The sequence below is a fragment of the Athene cunicularia genome (genome assembly GCF_003259725.1).
Source record: "Athene cunicularia isolate RWA chromosome Z unlocalized genomic scaffold, athCun1 chrZ_part2, whole genome shotgun sequence".
Taxonomy (NCBI): Eukaryota; Metazoa; Chordata; class Aves; order Strigiformes; family Strigidae; genus Athene; species Athene cunicularia.
This window is the reverse complement of record NW_020799143.1, coordinates 5,228,199-5,249,358: the sequence shown is the minus strand read 5'-3', so window position 1 is coordinate 5,249,358 and position 21,160 is coordinate 5,228,199. Positions and strand designations below refer to the sequence as shown.

Sequence of the window (21,160 nt, the reverse complement as noted above, 5' to 3'; positions counted from 1 at the left end):
CACAGAGGCAGAGAGGATGGAGACAGAGGAATAAGCTCAGTACAACAACTCCTGCAAGATGGTCAATGAAGTATCAACAACCACCGAGTACTTTTTATCCCTCTGTGGGAAAGGGAATGTGAATAAACCTAAGGAGCATGTGAATTAGACTGTAGTATACCTCCAAATATAGCAAACTATCCTAAATGCGGTTGGTGTGCAGATTCCTCGCCCTACTCCATACAGACAGCAGCTGTGATGAGGTTCTCTGACATAACATGTTACTCACTGAGAATTAAACAAACGAGACCACATGCAAGGCATTTAGTTCAACATGCTCATGTGCAGGAACTCTTTCAGGTGCAAACATATCACCTGGGTATCCAAGCCCAGAACATGGATACAAAGTAGTGAGATATAAACTAGGAAAGAGAAATGGGGAAAAGATACCCTAAACTGCTGGCACCATCACTGCAGGTCCAGATTGGATGGGAGAGCTAAGTGAAGGAATAAACTTCCCAGCCTGATGCACTGTGTCAGAAGAAAAAGGAACAGTGCCTCCTACACAGGCCAAGTGCATTGCTGTGGTGACTAGGAGGTGTGGAGCATCTCATGTACTCTGTGAATTGCAGAAGACTGTCCAGAAGTAATATAGAAGAGGGCAGATAAGCATGGCAGGACAAACACTATTTTGGCATCAGCATGAAAAGTTTTGCTGGGACTTCTGCTGCTAATACTGTCAACATAAGTGTATTTGGCTGTAAGGAATGTGTCAGTCAATGAAGCAGGAGTGAGTTTTTAGGTATGACCTGGGCAGCTCAACACCAACAGATGGAGGCATATAGCGCCTCCTGCAAAGAGGAAGCACTCTAACAAATACTCCAAAATACATCCTAGTTCTAGAACTTAATAGTCACTCAGCTACATTGCTCATAGTTACAGAAATACAAAGCTCGAAGTGTGTAGAAAGCCTCTAATGACTTCTCAAAGACTGGATCAGGTCTGTGCTCAGGCACTCCACAAAAACACCAAAGCAGTCTTAACTTAGGACCTGATTACACTTGCTGTTTATCTTTCCCTTGTTAAATGTAAATGGAGATGTATTGCCCTCTTTGTTATTAAAATATGCATGGCATGTCACACTGCCAACTTGCCAGAGCAATCTTGTTTGGAATCTCCTGTTTTTTAGAGAGGCTGAATCACACAGACTTAATATTGTTTCACAATGTTATTTTTTACCCCTCTTTAAATAAACCAACTACACACAAGTGCCTTTTCCAGATAATCATACTCTGCCTACACCAGTCTGCCAATTCTGATCAATCTGAACAGCTTTAAAACCCCTCAATTTTGAGTTTCTAAAGAAAAAAAATAACAGAAAACAGAGGAAGTAAAGCCCAACATGGGATTGGCTTCCAGATTTGGTAAGAGAAAGTAAAAATAGCCAGTGGCAAGTTGGCTACTCACAGTTGACATACAAGTAAACTAATATAACATTTACAAAGAGTAGACTGCTGCAAATTAAAACTATTTGGATGTTACCTTGTGCTCATCTCGAAGGTGAGCGTCCAGCTCCTCTGTGTGTTTGGTCTCATAGTAGCAGAGTTGGCATTTGTAAGGTTTCAGTTCATTGTGCTTCTCTATGTGCTGCTGCAAGCTCTCATCACTGGAGCAGGTAAAGGTACATTTATCACAGCGGAAAACAACTCCCTGCAAGTACTTTGACAGTTTGGAACGGCAGACTTCAATGGGAACGACCCGTTCTTCTGTAGGGATAGGACAACATTCACTTAAATTTTATGAAATACCAAGTCCACATCTCAACAGTTTGGGCACTACCACCCACACAAAGAACAGGATCCGCTATATGGGTAGGCAGTCCGTCTATAAAGAAATGTGAGCTAAGATGGACTGACACAAACCTCACAATTCTTCCTGCAATGACAGGGTTAATCCTCCAGTGCAGGTGCTCAACACAAATGTAACTGCTTAATGGATGAAGAGGATGGGAATGGAGGTTTTGGGGCAAATGAGACTCCATCTGTGAGTCAGAGTAGCAGAGCCCGGGAATACAAAACCAGCCATAAGTCAGCTAGGCCAAAATTCCATTTTGGTTCAGTACTTGACAACAGCCAGGAACGGCTGCTAGCAATGTAATAAAAAGGGAAGCTGCAGGGTGTTTGCCAATGCATCACCCTGCTGGCTCTATAAAAATCAGAGCTGGTATCCTCACCATCACATCTAAAGTTACTCTCTGGGGACTGAGAGGGTAAGCAAGGCAGCACCTTTTCCTGGAAGAGTTCAGACAGGGGCAGAAACTTCCCAACACACCCACAGCTTTCAGAAAGTTCAGATTCAAAATCTGTACGTATGGTGTACTGAAAATGCTCTTGCTGAGTTTTTAAACTCTCCACTTCTCAAACAAAGCACTGACGTTTAACAGAGCAGCAATTAATTTCAGTCATTTGACAGAGACAGAATCTGATGTGTGTAACACTCATCCACTGTGATTCCTCGAGCTGTGCACACAAGGGAAACCTCAAATTTGATCCTCCAGCTGAGGGTCACCAGAAGATCCTCATTATGGGCTTTTGTTAGCCAACTGGCCTTTTGAACTAGAACAATGAAATTTAGTATTGTTACTCCTTATGGACTGCAGATTAAAAGAGGAGTTTGATCCTCCTCATGAAGGTTCATCCCTAACAACAGATTAAAACGAATGAAAAAAAAACAGGCCTGAATTTCAGATGGTAACCAAGAAAGCTAGGGGAATGGGAGGCAGGGCAATCCATGTATGGGTCTGAGTCAACGGAACCTTTTCTTTAGTGAGGGTAATATCACATTCAAAGGCAACTACAGAAATACAAACTCCCTTAGGGTTTCTGGAAGGTAGCAAAAACTCCACTGTTCACTTTTGGCCAATCCACATGCCACCACTGCTCAAGAGACTTTTTCTACAGCCCAACAAAATATTCCATCATGCTCAGCTTCTCCCTGAACACAAAAGTTATCCTATCTCATAACCTTCTCTTTGGTCACCTCAAAAAGTGGAAGTTTTCCCAAAGACATGCCTTTTTTTTAAAAAAAAAAAAAAGTGGACTTGTCTTTTTTTTGTACACCAACAACAGCTTCTCTAGCTATAAAGACAATAAGTTGTGGTGATTTAGGGTGGGAAAATGGGAGGGCAGAATTGGATCTAAGAGACAAAAGAATTTAAAGGTGTGGTTCTGGGCTGCTGAGTTTTTACAAGGTTGCTGCATCTGTCCATTTTTGAAAGTCAAGAGGAGTTTTCAGAAAGAGAAATAGTAGTTAAAATATTTGAAAATTCACTTTTCCTCTAGCACCTGCCACAGATCCAAAAAGGTAAAACATGGGATGGTATAAAACTTTTAATCTACCAGTCTGGAGTAATGCAGCATTCCTTAATTCACATTAGCAAAACCCACTATAATACAATCACACACACACACTCCCCAGACCAAAGGCAGCACAATAACATGAGAAAAGTAAAATAAACATAATTATCAATTCTAGCCTGAAGGATTTCACTTTCAGGGGATGATTCAAAACTTTTATATGATGTATTCACGTCCATGGGCTTCCTCCAAGTAATGATGTTGGAACTTGCAGGGTTATTTGCATCTAGAACCTTACATTTTGTAAGGTGATGCTCTCATCTTCAGCTTGCCCCTACAAAGCTCTGTTTATTTAATTACTCATTTAGAATCCACTTATCATACCTGGGCAGCTGACAAAGCGACAACAAATCATAAAGCCCCATATACAGATTGAAAGAGGTAGCTTCTTTATCTTTGTCTAAACTTTTTCAAAAGTTTAGCAGTGTTTAGACAAAGACAACTTCACAAAAATATGTTCTGAATTGTGGAACAAAGAGGTGTAGTTAAAAAACCACGAAATAAACACCTAAAAACATCATCTTGGTTTAAGACATCAAATCCTTCCATTAGACTGAAATATTCAGGCTAATTTTAATGCAGATCAGAGACTAAGTTGAAAGCCCATTAATGCACAAGGTATGTGCAGTACAGTAACTCAAAGCAGACATACACATTTTTTATAAAGGAGCCCAGGACTCTTATCAGTCTTTAGCTGCAAGGAAAAAATCTTTACTTACATCTTTACTTTATACAAGTAATATACATAGTTATATATATTATACAAGCATATACAAGTTATTTCCTTCCCTTAAAGGTAAACCAAGTACAAACAAAACAGTCCTGCTATCTAGACATAGACCCATTATTTGGTCATGTTGGGTGTTTGAAAATATGTACTTTTGCCTGCAAATCCAAGCTACAGTCACAAAACACCTAGCATTTGCATTCCAGTAGCCAAAAGCAAGCACAGCACAAGGGTTCTGCATGTATCAATGAAGCTGTGTGTAGAAGGGATAATGCCAGAAACAACCACGTGCAAGTAATGAGGACGAATGAAGCCTTAGGGGAGGTAAAATGAATTTCAAAATTTGACCTTTTTATTTTAAAGTTACTATTCAAGAGAAATGGATGTGATTTCTATCAATTGGAAGAACAAAATCACTATTTGTACCAGGAAGAGAATAAAATGTTTGCTAAAAGATGATAAAATAATGCCCCAAGGATTTTAAAGCAGACCCAGTAAAGATCTTCTAAGTTGTATTCAGCCCTGGAAAACACCAGTGTGTTTCAAAATGTGTGATGGGAATGCTACTGGAAGGAATAATGAAAATTAATTGTATTATCCAGACTAAATTAAAGGCCAGCACCTCTTCTGGCCACAGAGTAAGATTTCAAGGTTTCTTCTGTGTCCCCTCTCCCCTGTCTCACCTGTCAAAAAGGCCAGGAAGAACTCGAGAGCCAACCTTCTCTTCACCTACCTGCACAGCAGCCTCTAGGTGTGTCCATCGCCTGCTACATGCCACCCGTAATGAGTCTGTGCTCCCTCTGTACCCACAAAAGGGATGGTGAGCTGCTTTTACACTTGTGAGGAATAGGTGATAAATAGAGGAAGGCTCTTGGAAGCTTCCTGTTTGTCCTTATTCTTAATAGGACAAATCCTTGCCTAAATTTTTCTTGATAGGCAGTCAGGCTTCTAGCTGATAATGCTTTCGCCCTCTAAAACTCAGCTTCTCTAGACACTCAATTAAGAGGCAAATATACTCTCCGTTTCAAGCACATGCTGTTTTACCAAGAATTAGGTGTGCAGCAACTTGGAAGTAATGTAAGAGTCATGCATCTGTAAATATGCCTGTTTACACAGTAGGAACATTAACTATGAATGGATCAAATCCTTCACTCTTGATTTTACACACTGCACCTCTCCACCTACTTCAAAACCAATTTTCTTGGACCACAGCTCAGGGCTATGCCCTTGTTTTACCAGTGCAATGGCTATAAGACAGGAAGGCTATCTCAGACAACATTAACTGTGTCTCAGTCTCTCTGTATGTTAAATCTTGTCAAAATTGTCTGCTTCAGCTGCTACACAATTAAACACAACAGTAGAGGTTTTTCAGATGGATATATGTACCAGAAAGAACCTTTATCACCTGGATGCCAGAGAAACCTCTTATCCTTCCCTCAGTGGCTTCTGAGACTTTATCAGCTATAATTCCGTTTGCTTTAAAACTTCTCTTACTCTGTTTTACCTCTCCCAGTGCTCTAGTGGGTACACCATTATGTCCTTTGATATTCACTTTGTTTCAGCAGCACAAAGGCTTGAGGCTGGTTTGTGAAACTGAAACAACAGCTCTATAAAAGAAGAGATCCACAGTCTCACTTACCCAGGAGGTAACCACCTCCTTGCAATTGGTCTGAAACAGCTCTGTATGGACAGTACAGCTCATGAAGTGCTCTTCTACTTCTGCAACTGAACATTCCCAGCGTCAAGTCTATGCATGATGGAAAACACCTTAACTAGACCCATCCAGTTCTCCCTCAGCTTGTCCATTTGTATTTTAAAGGTCTGGCAGTGTCCACTGGAGCTCTGGCACAGCCAGTAAACAGAGCATACCTCAGCAGCACTTGGAACTTCACGGTCCCCTGCACAGGGGTCAACTAAACCCACCCTCTGAGAAGTAATTTTGGAGTATGCCCTGAAGCTGGGCAAAATCCCACACAGCAACACCTTCAAAGACAAGAAGTAAAAGCTAAAGCATCTGCCAAACTCTTACAACCAAAAAAAGGAAGCTTTGTAATGTGCTTTCTGAATCACTGACAGGTCATTTTTCCCAGATGTTCCTTCAGAATAACCCTGCTAGCAGATATAAATTTGTACAAACTCTGCCAACCTCACTGCTTTGGTACGAGGAGGACTTTAAGCTACCAACACTGAAAAGAGGTATGTTACAAGGAATTATGATAGCGCTTGTCACACCAGGAACCCCTCCAGGAAAAAGATGGCATGCAAAACTTGTGTTTGCTCACCACCAATACCCTACTGTGAAACTCTGCCCAACCTGCAAGCAGGCAGAGTGCCATCCCAACACATGGGTTTGGATTTCAACAGCCAAGAGACCATCTACAAGCATCAAGTGTGATAGCTGTGGGCAGGAATCCCAGCCCAGAGAGCCCAAACAGCTGTCTCTTCTGAGCTAGCAAGCCTGCAGTTAATGGAATGTAGGAATCCTTAATCCCACTTTTAGCTGGCTTAAAAAAGAAAGAAAAGGTGGAGATAGAAAAGGAGTCTTACAGAAAAACAAAAATATGATAATATGTGTATTTATCCTAAGAGTGCCGAAGAGAAGAAATTCAAGCGAGTAATCAAGCGATACTTTGCGGCCACTATAGTTAGTTGACCCATCTTGAGTTAATGATAGCAATGCCTTTATGGTAACAAGGACATAACCAGGAAACAACTCTGGCCTAGATCAGAGCTTCAAATTAGGGCAACTCTTCCTGAACAGGTGTTTGAGGACTGTCAGCATATCCAGAGGATTTAAAATCTGTCCTGTTTCAGGGCTAACTCTGAATTTTACAGGAAATCAATAAGAAGCATCATTTAGAAATGAAAGATACTCAAGGGAGATGACTTATTCAACATAATTGTCCTTATGTACAGAGGGGAAAATTTAATGAAACCGGTCTGAAAGAACAATGCAACAAGGGCATTGTCCAGCACTCCTCTCATGAGATACAGACACATACAGGGATTTTGTTACCTCTGTGCAGAACTATATGGTCAATCATGTTGCGTTTGTATTTGGTGTGATATAGGCAAAGAGGACAGCGGAGGTCTTTGGGTCCTTCCTCAGGAACTGCCGAATGCCCAGCTTCCACGTGCATAGTAAAAGCAGATCTGTGGAACAGGACAGAGAGATGGAAGCAGTCAGAAGAGGTGTGCAGGGAACGATGAAGTGTCACAGCTCTGTAAGGGATGTGTCATGTAAAATGGTACAGATACCACTCTGCCTTGTCTTCACAGTGCCATATGAGTAGCACATGAGCAGAGGTATTTGCAGGCTTATATCCTCAGGTAATAAACACTCATTCTGACAAGATATTCTCTTGCATGAGTTTCTCCGTAGCCACATTGCAGTAGTTAAGGTAGCAAAAGAATTCCTTTCTTTCATGCTCATTATTTGTCTTCAGGCTGAAATATTCAGTGTACTTTCTCTGGCAAAGATTAGATTTTTAGGAAGATAAACAAACAAAATCTATCAGCCGTTCTGGACTTGCAGAGATGAGGACAGACTTATTTCTGGAGGCAGATAACATCCTTAACCACTTCTGTCCTTGTAGCCCAAAACCAGCTAAAACGTTTAGATTGATACAAACCAGTCTTATGTTCACAGTGAGTTTGACACTGAATAATTAATTTTTAAAGCATCAGCTGTAAGGACTGAAACTCCAGGACTAAGAATACTCTACTTATTAATGTGGAGTTATGAATGAATACTCCGTAGTACTTCTGAACAAAATATTTAATGATGGCATTACACTGGCTGCATACTTAAAGGTTGCAAGAGACATGCGTATAGAGGAAATGGAGTGTAAAACTATCTAACCACAAGCTCAACTACTGAAATGAGAAGTATCTGTAAACTTGGAGCACCTGGTCATTTTTTCCTAAAGCACTAGTAAAGCCTGCAAAAGCTAAGGAGCTTGCCACATGAACTAGAATTAGAAGTGTCTTTGAAATTCTTCAAGACTGTTAGCTTGAACACAAAGCAATTTACTAACACAACTGGCTTTGGGCTCAATCCAGTGATCACTGAATTCTACAGGTTTATTTCTATCAACTTCTGAGTGCTTTCATGTATTTAAGATTCCATGATGAGTTGAAGAAGGGTTTTTTTTTGTCCTCTTCCCCACTTTTTTTTTAAAGACAGAAAACATGCTGTGCTTCTAAAAGAAGCAAGACAATTTCTGAATGTTTGAGACACCACATGAAAGAACACTACTCCCTTATGCAACTATGAACGTGTTTAAATGCTGCCTGATTTAAGATTGATTTCATTTCATCCAGGTAGAAGAAAATGGCACCCACATGATATGAACAGACTGAATGGAACTTTACGTTGAACGGACCTTGAATGGCAATTGCTGGTAATCTTAACAACAGATAGTAATCAGGAAATAAAGCACAAGCAGCAAATTTTACCATACAGGCAGCAAATGGCTGAAGCAACAGAGGCTAGAAACATGTAACTAGAGGTTGCTCTTATGTGGATTCTCTCAGGTTTGTGCTCAATATTTTCAACAGAACTCCTCCCCTTTATCCAGTCATACTGCTTACTGTCACCAGTCTCCTAAGAATTTAACAGGTTTGAGACCTCAATGTCAGCTGAGGGTGTTATGTTCGAGGGTCCAGCATATCAGGTAGAAATGATGAACAGCACAGGTGCACAGGCCTTTTTTTTTCTTACAGAACAGCAGCTAAAAACACACACAAACACACATAGCACCGAGTTTTAAAATTTTGCACATCTAATAGGATTTTCTGAAACATTTCTGTATGCTATCAGATATGCTAAAGAATGCTTCGCATTTCAGCTGGATAGATGGTGGGAGAAGTAAAATTATATGAGAGGTTTCTTCAGAAAGGTGATACAAATTTTCCTGTCATTCTTGGACACTTAATTGGCCCACGCTTCATGATTGTTGCACCAGGAAATTACTTTCCTGGTAAAAAAAATTTCACACTTGAGGATAAGGATAGCCCCTCTAATTGCCTGTGCTGAAGAAAAAATACTACTTTTACTATTTCCTTCAGCAAGTAAACTGGCCCCCTGCTGGACCTGTTGTTCACAAACAGAGAAGGACTGTTAGGGTGATGTGACAGTTGGAGATGGTCTTGGGTATAGCGATCATGAAATTATGAGAGTTTTTTATTCTTGAAGAAGTAAGGAACGGGGTCAGCAGAATTGCTACCTTTGACTTCGAAAGGGCAGACTTTGGCCTCTTTAGGAGACCAGTTGACAAGATTTCCTTGGGAGGCAGTCCTAAAGGGAGAAGGAGTCCAGGAAGGTTGGACATTTTTCAAGAAGGAAATCTTAAAGGTGCAGGTGCAGACTGTCCATGTGTGTCAAAACACAAGCCAGTGGGGAAGAAGACTAGACTGGCTGAACAGAGAGCTCTGGCTGGAATTCAGGGAAAAAAATAGAGTTTATGACCTTTGGAAGAACGGGCAGGCATCTGAGGAGGACTACAAGGATGTCACATGGTTATACAGAGAGAAAATATGAAGGGCCAAAGTCCAAGTAGAATTTAATCTAGCTACTGCTACAAAAGACAATAAAAAATGTTTCTATAAATAACATTAGCAACAAAAGAGAATCTCCTTCCTTTATTGAATGTGGGGGGAAACATAAGTGACAAAGGATGACTAAAAGGCTGAGGTACTTAATGCCTGCTTTGCCTCAGTCTTCAGTAGTAAGACCAGCTGTTCTCCAGGTACCCAGCCCCTGAGCTGGAAGGCAGGGAGCAGAATGAAGCCCCCATAATCCAAGGGGAAACAGCTAGTGACCTGCTACACCACTTAGGCACACACAAGTCTATGAGGCCAGGTGGGATCCACCCAAGGGTACTGAGGGAGCTGGCAGAAGTGCTCAACAAGCCACTTTCCAGCATTTATCAGCAGTCCTGGCTAACCGGACAGGTCCCAGTTTGACTGGAGATTAGTAAATGTGATGCCCATCTACAAGAAGGGCTCAGATGAGAATCCAGGGAAATTACAGGCCTGTTGACCTGACCCTGGTGCCAAGGAAGGTTATGGCAGAGATCATCCTGAGTGGTATTATGTGGCACGTACAGGACAACCAGATGCTCAGGCCCAGTCAGTTCATGAAAGGCAGGTCCTGCCTTGACAAACTCGATCTCCTTCTACGACAGGGCGACCTGCTTATTGGATGAGGTAAAGGCTGTGGATGTTGTCTACCTTGATTTTAGTAAGGCCTTTGATACTGTTTCCCACAGCATTCTCCTGGTGAAACTGTCTGCTTGTGGCTTGGATGGGCACACGCTTCGCTGGGTAAAAAACTATCTGGATGGCTGGGCCCAGAGAGTTGTGGTGAATGGAGTTAAATCCAGCTGGCGGCCGGTCACGAGTGGTGTCCCCCAGGGCTCGGTTTTGGGGCCACTCCTGTTTAACATCTTTATTGATGATCTAGATGAGGGGATCACACCCTCAGTAAGTTTGCAGATGACACCAAGTTGGGTGGGTGCGTTGACCTGCTTGACAGTAGGAAGGCTCTACAGAGAGACCTGGACAGGTTGGATCTATCTACAGAGGGACTGAGAGGCTGGAAGTGACTGTCTCCCTGTATTTGACACTGGTGAAGCCACACCTCCAATACTATGTTCAATTTTGGGTCCTCCACTACAAGAAAGACATTGATGTACTGAAGTGCATCCAAAGAAGGGCAACAAAGCTGGTGAAGGGCCTAGAGAACAAGTCTTATGAGAAGCAGCTGAAGGAACTGGGGTTGTTTAGCTTGGAGAAAAGGAGACTGTGGAGAGACCTTATCACTCTCTCTACATGAAAAGAGGCTATAGTGAGGTTGGTGTTGGTCCTCTCCCCAGCAACAAACAATAGGACAAGAGGAAATGACCTCAAATTGTGCCAGGGGAGGTTTAGATTAGCTATTAGGAAAAATTTCTTCACTGAATGGGTTATCAAGCATTGGAACAGGCTGACCAGGGAAGTGGCGGAATCACCATCTCAGGGGAATATTTAAAAGACATGTAGATGTGGTGTTCAGGGATGTGGTTTAGTGGTGGACTTGGCAGTGTTAGGTTAATAGTTGGGCTTGATGATCTTAAAGATCTTTTCTAGCCTAAATGATTCTGTGATTCTAAAACCTATTGCAAGGACTTACTGTGCTGTTGTCTGCAGCAGATGGCACTGGCTGTTGTAAGAGAGAGGAAAATAGATTACATGGATGCTGCTGTGATCTGGCGTGGCATTTCCTATGTTCTCTCCTTGGTCAGCAGTGTCCATGTTTCTGTTAGCTACAGCCACTTCTCAAATATCTCAGCAGTCAAGTGCTAAAAAACCCCTTATGAGTTCAGTTTATCTGTTTTGCACAGAACTTACTTAAAGCCTGTATAAAAGGAACAATCTTTGCACTTGAAGAGTTTTTTCCCTCCGTGCTTGTCACGGTAGTGACGCCGAATGCTCTGTATGTAACCCGAGGAGAATTCACAAAATTCACAGTTAAGGATGACTTCTGTTTTTTCCACTCCTGCAGCACTCCCAGAAAGTGGGATCGGGCTGATGTTGTTGTTGTTCCTGGCCAATGCTGCAGACTGGTAGTGGTTCAACTGCTGCTGAACATCAGGAGGCTCAGAGTATGAGGAGTCTGTGGAGAAACAGAGGGAAGCTGTTATTCCAGGTGGGTCAAGAAATCTATAAATGTTGGATGCCTCCTCCAGCACCTACTGGCTTTTATAGGGGATTGATCTAGATGTTGGTTATGAAATCCACTGACAGCTTTCTGAAGGGATTAAGAGGTGTAGCACTTCTTAATCTAATCTACTGTATATTTAAAGGTGATCCATATAAATTATGCTTTTTAGATCTGATTTGAGGAGGAAAGAAGTGACAATTTAAATTAAAAGTAGTCTAAAAAGAAAACTGGTTTTAAGACACTTTTAATTTGTGACAGTAAAGCACATTAATCATACTGCCAATTATTTATGTTTGGTGCATAAACAAGACCAGATCTTCTCAAATGTCTTATGTCAGTTTACACCAGATTAACATTTGGCACAGGATACATGTAAATAGTCTATCTAAAAGTGAAAAAATAAAAGAAAAGAAAAATAAATGGATACTCTTCCCTACTCATTCACAGAATTATTTAATAAACCCACATCAAAAGTTAACTGTAGTGAAACAAAAGGTAAATTCAAGTTCTCTTAGCTGATGATGTTTGAAATTGTCATCCTCATAAAAAAAGGCATTTAAACATAAATTGCAGCAAAGCAAACTTCTAAACTACACCTCCTTAGAAGCTGCTAAGTTTTGCTCTACTGAGAAAGATCTCTTTATATAGATATGTCTGTACAGACAAATCCCTTCTACAACCCAGCAGAACTCTCTCATACCATTTTAATGGCATGTGGAGAAACACTGTCCAGAGATGCCTCTGAAAATGAAAGCTTTAAGATTTTAGTTGGACCCAGAAAAATAAAGGAGCAGGGGAGGGTGGTGTTGAACCTTTCCCAACACACTGCTTGAACATGGAGGTTAGAAATTCATTTGCTTTGTCCTATATAACGCACAGCTGCCCATGAATGTCACACATTAAAGCGGACATATAAAGCTTAGATGAATTTCAGTGTAACTTTCATGAAAAGAAGACAAAAGGCTCTTTTATTAATCTTTTTGGAAGAAGGTGGGGAGGAAAAAAAGCAAGGTGTGCGGGGAAGTAGGGATACAAACTGTACCAGCCACCTCCTGCTTTGATGGGTACTTTATTTTCTGAAGCTTAATTCCCCAAGGCTAGATGTGTAGGAATTCTCTAACAGATAAACTTGTGGGAACTTAACACCATCCATTCTAACCGATTAGTATAGGGAAACAAAAAGCAAACAGGCCCATACAGTACTCAATGTGGGGAATTCTCCACCTGTCTTCAAAAGAGTAAAATGTTTGTTTTCTCACTACTACAGAATGGCATTTATACATGCCCAAGAAACAAACTAACAACAGCAAAAAAACCCAAACACACAAACAAAACACAAACAGGAGATAAATGTCTCCAGGCTCCCCTGGCTTCACCACCAGGTGTACAACAAAGACAAAGGTAGAGACATGAATGATTCTGGTAAAAGGAACAAAATACTTTTTTGTTTTCCTATCCAAGCCTCATGAATTGAGGCTGGATTACAATGCAGCATTTAACATCTCTTGTTTCCACCACTTCTACAGCAGGTTTGCTCACCATGAGGGCTCACAGTGAGTTCCATCCATTCAAATGTCAAGGCTTTATTTCCCTTGTGCTTCAAAGAGGCTCCCCACTTCCTTTACTTTGGCACGGGACAGGCCTGAGGAGCTGCAAACCTCTGTAGAAGTCTCTCCTCCCTCAAAGGCAGCAACCATGTACTCACCCTCTTTTGGAACAGAACCTTGAGGCTCAAAATGATGCATGGTTAGACAGATTAACTGTCAGACAGATTTCCTGACAATAATTTGAGAGCCTAAAAAAAGTTCACAGCACTGGAAACAGTTCTTTCTGTATGTGTACTAATTTACAAATTACTTGTAGGGTACTGATTAAAGTCTAGTTTGTAGCTTACTGTTCCCTTCCTCAGGAAGAAGCGATCAAAATTTTCCATCATATCATCAAGGTTCCTAGTCAAAGCCTCAGTGATATCCATTGCTAAGAAAGTTACAGGTTTAAATATCATTATTTTCAGAACAAGGAAGTTTTGATGTTGTTTGGAAGATCTACTGTACTTCAGATGTTTTTACTTCCCCTATCATCTGGTGTCTATTATTCCAGCTTTCAAACTTTCAATCAGATATTTCTGTGGAATCTGGTATGTGAAAACTGCAGAAGTAGATAGCTACATGTCTATTCCCACAGGAAAAAAAAAGTACACAGAGTAGCTCTCCTTGTCATCAGGAATAGCCAAAAGCAAATTCTACCTTTAGTATTTTAATTCTTACTTTCTTTCAACCAGGACTCATGCTGGCCACTGTACAATTTTTAGTGTATTGATCCATTACAATTAAGATATGATATTTACAGAAAAAAAGCTATCTGAAAAGCTTATACAGAGAGTCTTACACTTAAACAATGGTGGCATGCATGTCCCTAGTTCTGTCTGTATATTCTTCCTTTTCCCTTGCCAAATGCTTTCATTATTTTGCAGTCCTTCTGGAGTGCAAGACTTAGCACTTCCTGAAGAAAAACACCCAGGATTAACACATGTGTATAAGACTTCTCTTGGTTTCTGAGAACCAGCTTGCCAGGCAGCTGTCCTAGCATGCAAGTGCAACCCTGTTCCACCAGAAACACTTCGGACAGAGTCCAAAGTCGACTAAAGGCACGGGAGGTTTTCCACCGTCTTCAGTGAACCACACTTCTTCATGCCCACTCCAAAACCAGTGAAGGCAGTGCAAAGATAGCAACTGAGTTTGCATCCAAACACGTGTTTCAGCACACAGCACAGAATGAATAAGAAACAGACAATGGAGGTGAAGTTTGGGATTTTTTATTTATTTTTCAAAAGCAGTAACTGAGAGAAGGATTAGGGAGGCAAATCCATAGCCAAGGAGCAACAGTACTGCCTTAAACTGGCAGAGCACTTCTACACAGGCCCTCTATTCCTGTTGGAAGAGTGGACTGATGTTCCAAACTGCTCTGATGTACTGGGCTGACTTAAGACGTTGAATGAGTATTATGAGCCTTATCATTTACAGAAGCCTCAAGCTAATGTGTACTGAATTACTGGACATTTTTGGTGGTGTTGCTGCACCAATAGGATGACTGTCTGTAATTGGAGAACAAAGAAAGAAGAGAGCAGAGTTCTTCTCTCAGAACTGACCAAAAATTGAAACATAGCGGTACACAATGCAAGTTCCACCTCTGTGTTTTTCCTGCACTCCAGGCACAAAGGGTTGGGAGCACCCTGAGAATGCGTTAAGAACCTCAAACTGGAGCAGGAAAAGGGTCTAGCCATCCATGTCTGAATAAAGTAAAGTGGCCTTAGAAGCCTATATCAAAATCAGAAAGGAGAAAAAAGGCATTAAAATAAGCAAAGGGAAGAACACGAAGGCAAAGAGAAAACATGAAGAAAATTAAGAAAATTGAAACACCAAGAATTACTGACTATATGTTAAAGAAAAAATGGCATGTAGTTCTTTGGACAGTGTCAAGGTAGCACAAGAAAATAAAGCCTGTTCATATATGCAGTGCAAGGAGAGAAAACAGAATACTTAGCCTTGACTGGTTTAAAACAATTAAAAAAAAAAAAAAAGCAAAAAAAAGCCCTCACCAAAACCACCAAGACCAATTTTTAGAAGTAATTTTACCCAAAATGAATGGAAGGACTTCACCATGCAACTCCAAAAGCAAGGCAATGGCATGGGATGATCTGACGTAAAAAGGAAGGACACATACAGATGTGCCATGAGGCAAAAATTAACAGTAACTGATGTAGTCAATAAATGGAAGTACAGCTGCAATGCTGCAAATCTCAGTTTTGAGACTTCACATATCACATCTACCTACAGACTACCTGCACAAGAAGAACAATAAGGCTAGCAAGTAGAGTAATCCCTTTAGAAGCTATGGATCTAAAAGACCACAGAATCTACCCTCATTATACAGCAGCATTCTCTTATCCAAATGCAGAAATGACTAGTTGGAAGTGATGCTGGCACTCTGAAAACATTGCACCGGACAGACACAAAGACTGGCACGCTGAGTCTGCCAACAGTATTGGAAGTTACTACCTCATCCAAAAGAGTCTCCACTACAATGTAATGAAATGCAATCCTGAAAATGCAGCTTGATACACACCTGTATATCCTGGGATCATACACTAGGAAAAAACATACAGTGAAAATCCATCACAGAAGCAAAATGAAAATCCAAGTTTTCACAGATCCCTTGCAGTACATAACATTTCAGATACCTAAAAGAAGAAAAACTTGGGATCTTTTCAGACGTAAAAAAACCCTAAAGAGTCTCATCCAGATAAATAGATTTACTTAGAGATTAAATGGTGTCTTAACTATTTGTAGGTATTTTCATAGCTATCTATGAACACATGTGCAACAGCAAAACACACTAAAACCAGATAGTTAAACCAAACAACACAGACCTGGGCATGTCTAAGTAAGAGAGAGACACTGAGCAGCAGTTGAGAAACCAGAGGGAAAAGTACCTATTAAAGGAAAGAAATTAAACCATTGCTTCAGTCTTTTACGGTGAACAGAACTAGATACATATAATACAAGCATTTGCATGCCTGCACAACGAGGGATTAGGGATGGCAGGAGAACGGCTGTTCAGGAAAAGTAACTGAGTACATGGAAAGTGAGATTACTGCATTTGCAAAATACGAGTAATTGAATAGTTCAATTCTGGTCTGGATAGCTCAAACCAGAAGCAGACACTGGGAGATAAAAATGAAGACACCATGCTTTCCTGGTACATCCACATAGAAATATCAACCAAAGTCAAAAGAGTCAAAGCATTTGTGTGATAAATGAAACTGCGGAAGGGGATGTTCGGCTCCTGAGATAAGATAAAAAAAAAACCAAAGAAAATGTAAAAATAACAAAGTGTTTAAAAACAATTTGGGGGGGGTAAAAAAAAAAAAGGAATGCAGTAACAATACAGACCTAGGACATTATGGATCTGTGAGAAAAAGTCCTAAAGAGATTAAAAGGAAAATATTGGGAAAGCTATTTAACTTTCTCTGAATTCATTCACATGAAGGGAAGATTTCTATGAATAATGACAGAAAAATTCCAAGAAATTAAGAAAAGCAACAGACAAACAGTTTCCTCTGGATAAAAACATATCTGTAAACCAAATCAAGATGCAATATTATACAAAAAAAAAATATCAACAAACACAAAATATATGGCCAAAAGCACGGAGGATTGAACTAATAATAATTATTATTTTAAAAGGCATAAAATAAGTCTAAGAGTGGAATTTATGAAATTCAGAAACATAATCCCTTCCAAAATTCAATGGGACTCAAAATTACCAGCTCACTGAGTGGTAGGATAGCATACAGTCATGAATGACAACAGCTTGAAAAGTGGGAAGGTGGCAAAGCAGGGTGTCATACAAAGATTGTCAAGACTACACACATTTGTTCACTTTATGCCATGCAGCACTGACCTGGAAGGAAGAATATGTGGGAGGCTGAAACGTTCTGGCATTAAATTAAGCTGAGGGGATGGGAAGATAGAAGAGACTACGATTCAGACAGATGCAAAAAAACACTCATGAAGATACTTAGGGAATCATACAGTACAGGGACATACAATCCATTGCATGTTTAAAAACAGAATATAAACCTACTCCTCTGCCTAAATCCTCATTTCTACTAAAGAACTTTCGCATTGCGAGGATGTTGTAAACGAGTGTAACAGAAACAAACTTCATGTCCTTGTTCACACACCCCAAAAAATGAGTAATCACAGAGGCAGGAAAATAAACAACCTGGAAGAAACTGCCATTTAAAGGATGTACACCAAAAAAATCCTCCAAAACCCAAAAACCTCGGAGGAATTTATTTCGGCATTGTCTGTAAAGGCCACTTTTTGGATCATTTTGGACCAGCTTTTGTGAGAAAGATACTACATATATGTCTAAGGCTCAGAAACGGCAACCAGAATATACACAGACTATGCAATCTTCCTTATTCAAAAGAGGTGAGAAACTTTGTGACTTTGAATTCCCTTTTGACTTATGTGCATACCTATCTCTGAACAGAACTGAAACAGGATATATGCTGTGCAACTTCTTGTGCAGTATCAAATTCATTTCAAAGGGACATAAATTTCATCAAAGAAGAAAATAATAAATAATTTTATCATCTGAATTCCTTTTCACAGAGAAGAGTCTCATACTGCTGCCTATTGAAGAATCTTGGTATTTCATAGTTCAGATCTCTTGGCGGTTCATTGTTCAGATCAAGGAGTGGCTATAACACTCTGTATAAGATGATGCAAAAGAAGGCAGTAGGAATTGTACAAAATTTAGGAAGGAGTAAAATAATTGATAAAATAAGTTATGCAATATTTCCATCAGAAGACAAGGATCAGTCCAAGAGCTTCCCATGACCTTCTGTTTTTAAGTACCCAACACTACCTGGAATTCCTATTAGCATTAGCTTTCAAGACAGGCACAACATGGTCATGGACACTGCCTGAATCCCTATCGTGCTCTGTGATTAGCAAGAATCAGTTCTAGGGGTCAGGAAACACTTCATAATATAGCCATTTAATTTCTAGTTACCTCTTCTTTTCACCTGTACTGAGTATCCATTCTAATCATAGAACAACAACATTTCCTTCCTGGCTTCAACTCAGTTTAACTTTCATGCAGTTTTTTAGGTGACTTGGCTACTTAGTGGTCACATTTAGGCTGAACACAACCCTCTACAAACTAGGCTCTTTCAAGCAGCTGCAGCCTTTGCAACATCAGGGCCAAGCCACTACAGCTTTCTAACCCCACCAAATTTTTGCTTACAAAACAGAGATGATGCATGGGAAGTGCATTGTGTTTTCCTTGCTCTGGCATTTGTGTTGTTTCACCTCAGTTTATACACCACTTTCTGTTTAAAGAACATTGCAGGATGAGAATCTGATGCCACTGGTTTATATCAGTTGAACAGTTCAACCTGTTGGTCATGTTTCAACCCTATATTCTTATGACTTGTTATTCAAGAAATAAAATTCCATTGTCTAAATACAGAGTGGGGCTTAAAATGAAGACTTCTGCTGCATGTCAAACACTGGGATCTCTATTTCTATTAAATGCATAAACTAAAAAGTTGCCTAGCTATTTATTCCTTATTCTGCTGAGCTAAATTCAAACCTTACAGAAGACAGAAACACAAACTGATCTAGAAATAGCTTTAGCAAGATGCTGATTTAACTGGTCTGCTAAAAGAACTTAGCAGTAACAGGTTCTTTTCTGAATTGACATTTTTTTTTTTTTTTTTTTTGACTGGTAACCAAACTACCCTCATGCTATTATGCTCTACGATTTCCTTCTCATTTTTAAGGGCAATTCATCAGATATTTTTCAGGAGCATTCCACATTTCCTTTTCTATTGCTCTTGTCCTTTAAGTATTTGTATTAATACAAACACACAGCCACAAGCACACGTGCTGTTGTCACCTAAATGCTCACTTGCTTCTAAGCTTGAAATGAAGAGGGGAAAGAAATTCAGCTTTATCAAGTGCTACATTTTTACATTCTGCTTTAAAACTGGGCCTAAAATTACAGTGACAGTATAGGGGTACTGAGTATGCATTCTAATCATGGAGCTCAGGAACTTGCAACTGGAGACCTCCAGCACACACCCTGACATTATCACCATCTTCATTATTATTATTGCCAACAGAAAGGCCTCATCTCTATCACAAGCTCTGAGCTCGGCTGACTTCAAGCAACATTTTCAAGCATTGGTAGTGAAATGTAGTAACAATGTCCCTTAAGGAATAAATAAACCCAGCTACTTAAACACCAAACTTTGGGCCATCAACTATGATGATTACATATGTCCATTTCAACAGAGCTAAAATGAGTGAAGAAACTTTACCTCTCCGTCAAGCACCAAACCCCAAACCTAGCAGGTTTCAGATCAACAGAAAGTAACTGGAGTCTCAGGGGACAGGCAGAGTATCAGTTAGCTTACACAAGGCAGCTACTAACATGGAAATGACAGCCTGAAGAAATGTTCTCTTGCAGAGCACTGGTCAAGTGATACCATGTGTCCCTCACACCAACAGCATACTTTTTACTCTGTGTAAAGTGATCACTGATTCCAGGGACAGCAGCAATACATGACAGCTAATAGAGTATCATCTACCACTTCGTATCCTGTCCTGAACATATAAATCAGAACCAAAAGAAAGAAAAAACCTAAGGAAAAAACAACAGGAGTCTAGATATGCTTCTTCATTTCCCTGATGGGTACAATCAGGTCATCTCAGTCTGATCATTACTTGATCCATCCAAAAACTTATTCTGTCTTCTCTCTACCCTAAACAAGTATTTCAGTATCACTGCAATCCCATCACAGCAGGCTGGCCAAATCCATACAAAGACTAACAGCAACCTTCTTCCAGCTGCATGAGTTCCTGTTTCCATCCTCCTGAATCTCAATTTTGCTTTTACCCATTCAGTTCAAGCACAAAAAACTCAGGATCAGAAAGAAGCACAATGAACAGCAAGCTGACATCCCCTGAGCACAGCCAATGACAGAATAAACATCTACCTCTGTTCCACTAGCTACAAAACTGTTCTCAACATGCTGTAGGAAAAGACCAAAAGCCAAACAACTATACACCAAGTGGAAGAGAGCTGCAAAGACCAAGGTCATCCCCAGTTCCCAAAGTCCTTGAAACAGAGAGGGGTTTGTTCAGTAAACCTGTGAGGTGAACAAGCCCCGCACTTCCACCAGTCCCTGCCAATCTGATGCAGGAGAAAAGTACCTATCTGATCCAACATCTGATAATTAGTTTTAACGCTGACCACAAGAAGTAAGACACACCAACTAGTACCAGAGAGTTTTAACAAGCACTGGCAGGCAGCGTGGCCACCTCTGGGAAGGAAAGACAGGCAAACTCTGAAGGGAAAGTAGAAACTTGCTCTAGGTTACAGAAAGTAGTAACATGGCTGGGGAAAAAAAAAAAGCAACCCCCAAGGAAGAAGGGTTAATCTGACACTGCGTGCTTAAACTGAAGCATCACTCCTGTGGGGCACAAAAGCAGGGAAACAGGCAGAACAAGTACAGAGCTCTTTGCAGCTGACAAACGAAGAGGCATGCAGATCTGTACGCAGATCACCATCCTGCATCCTTAACATGGATGCTATCCTTACAGCTCACCTTGCAATTAAAGAAATTATGTATTGAAGCTTGGCCTGAATTTGCCCCGTAGTCACTACTGGCTCTCTGCCTCCCCAGTCAAAAAAAGGTCAAATAAAAAGGGTCTCAAACTTCAGAAGATGGGAGTCCAACACCCACCCCCCCCA

At 40.5% G+C, this 21,160-nt stretch overlaps 1 protein-coding gene across 7 annotated transcripts in view; it reads right to left on the bottom strand.

The window, feature by feature from the left end:
• ZNF462 (zinc finger protein 462) overlaps positions 1 to 21,160 on the bottom strand; it is a 91,216-nt gene that overhangs the window by 7,423 nt on the left and 62,633 nt on the right. For all 7 annotated transcript variants that reach the window (XM_026866449.1, XM_026866448.1, XM_026866451.1 and 4 more), the window contains 3 exons: positions 11,515 to 11,779; positions 7,139 to 7,275; positions 1,522 to 1,745 (listed from right to left, as the gene is read on the bottom strand). In XM_026866449.1, coding sequence (XP_026722250.1) covers positions 1,522 to 1,745; positions 7,139 to 7,275; positions 11,515 to 11,779 — 626 coding nt within the window. The remainder of the gene's footprint in view (positions 1 to 1,521; positions 1,746 to 7,138; positions 7,276 to 11,514; positions 11,780 to 21,160) is intronic.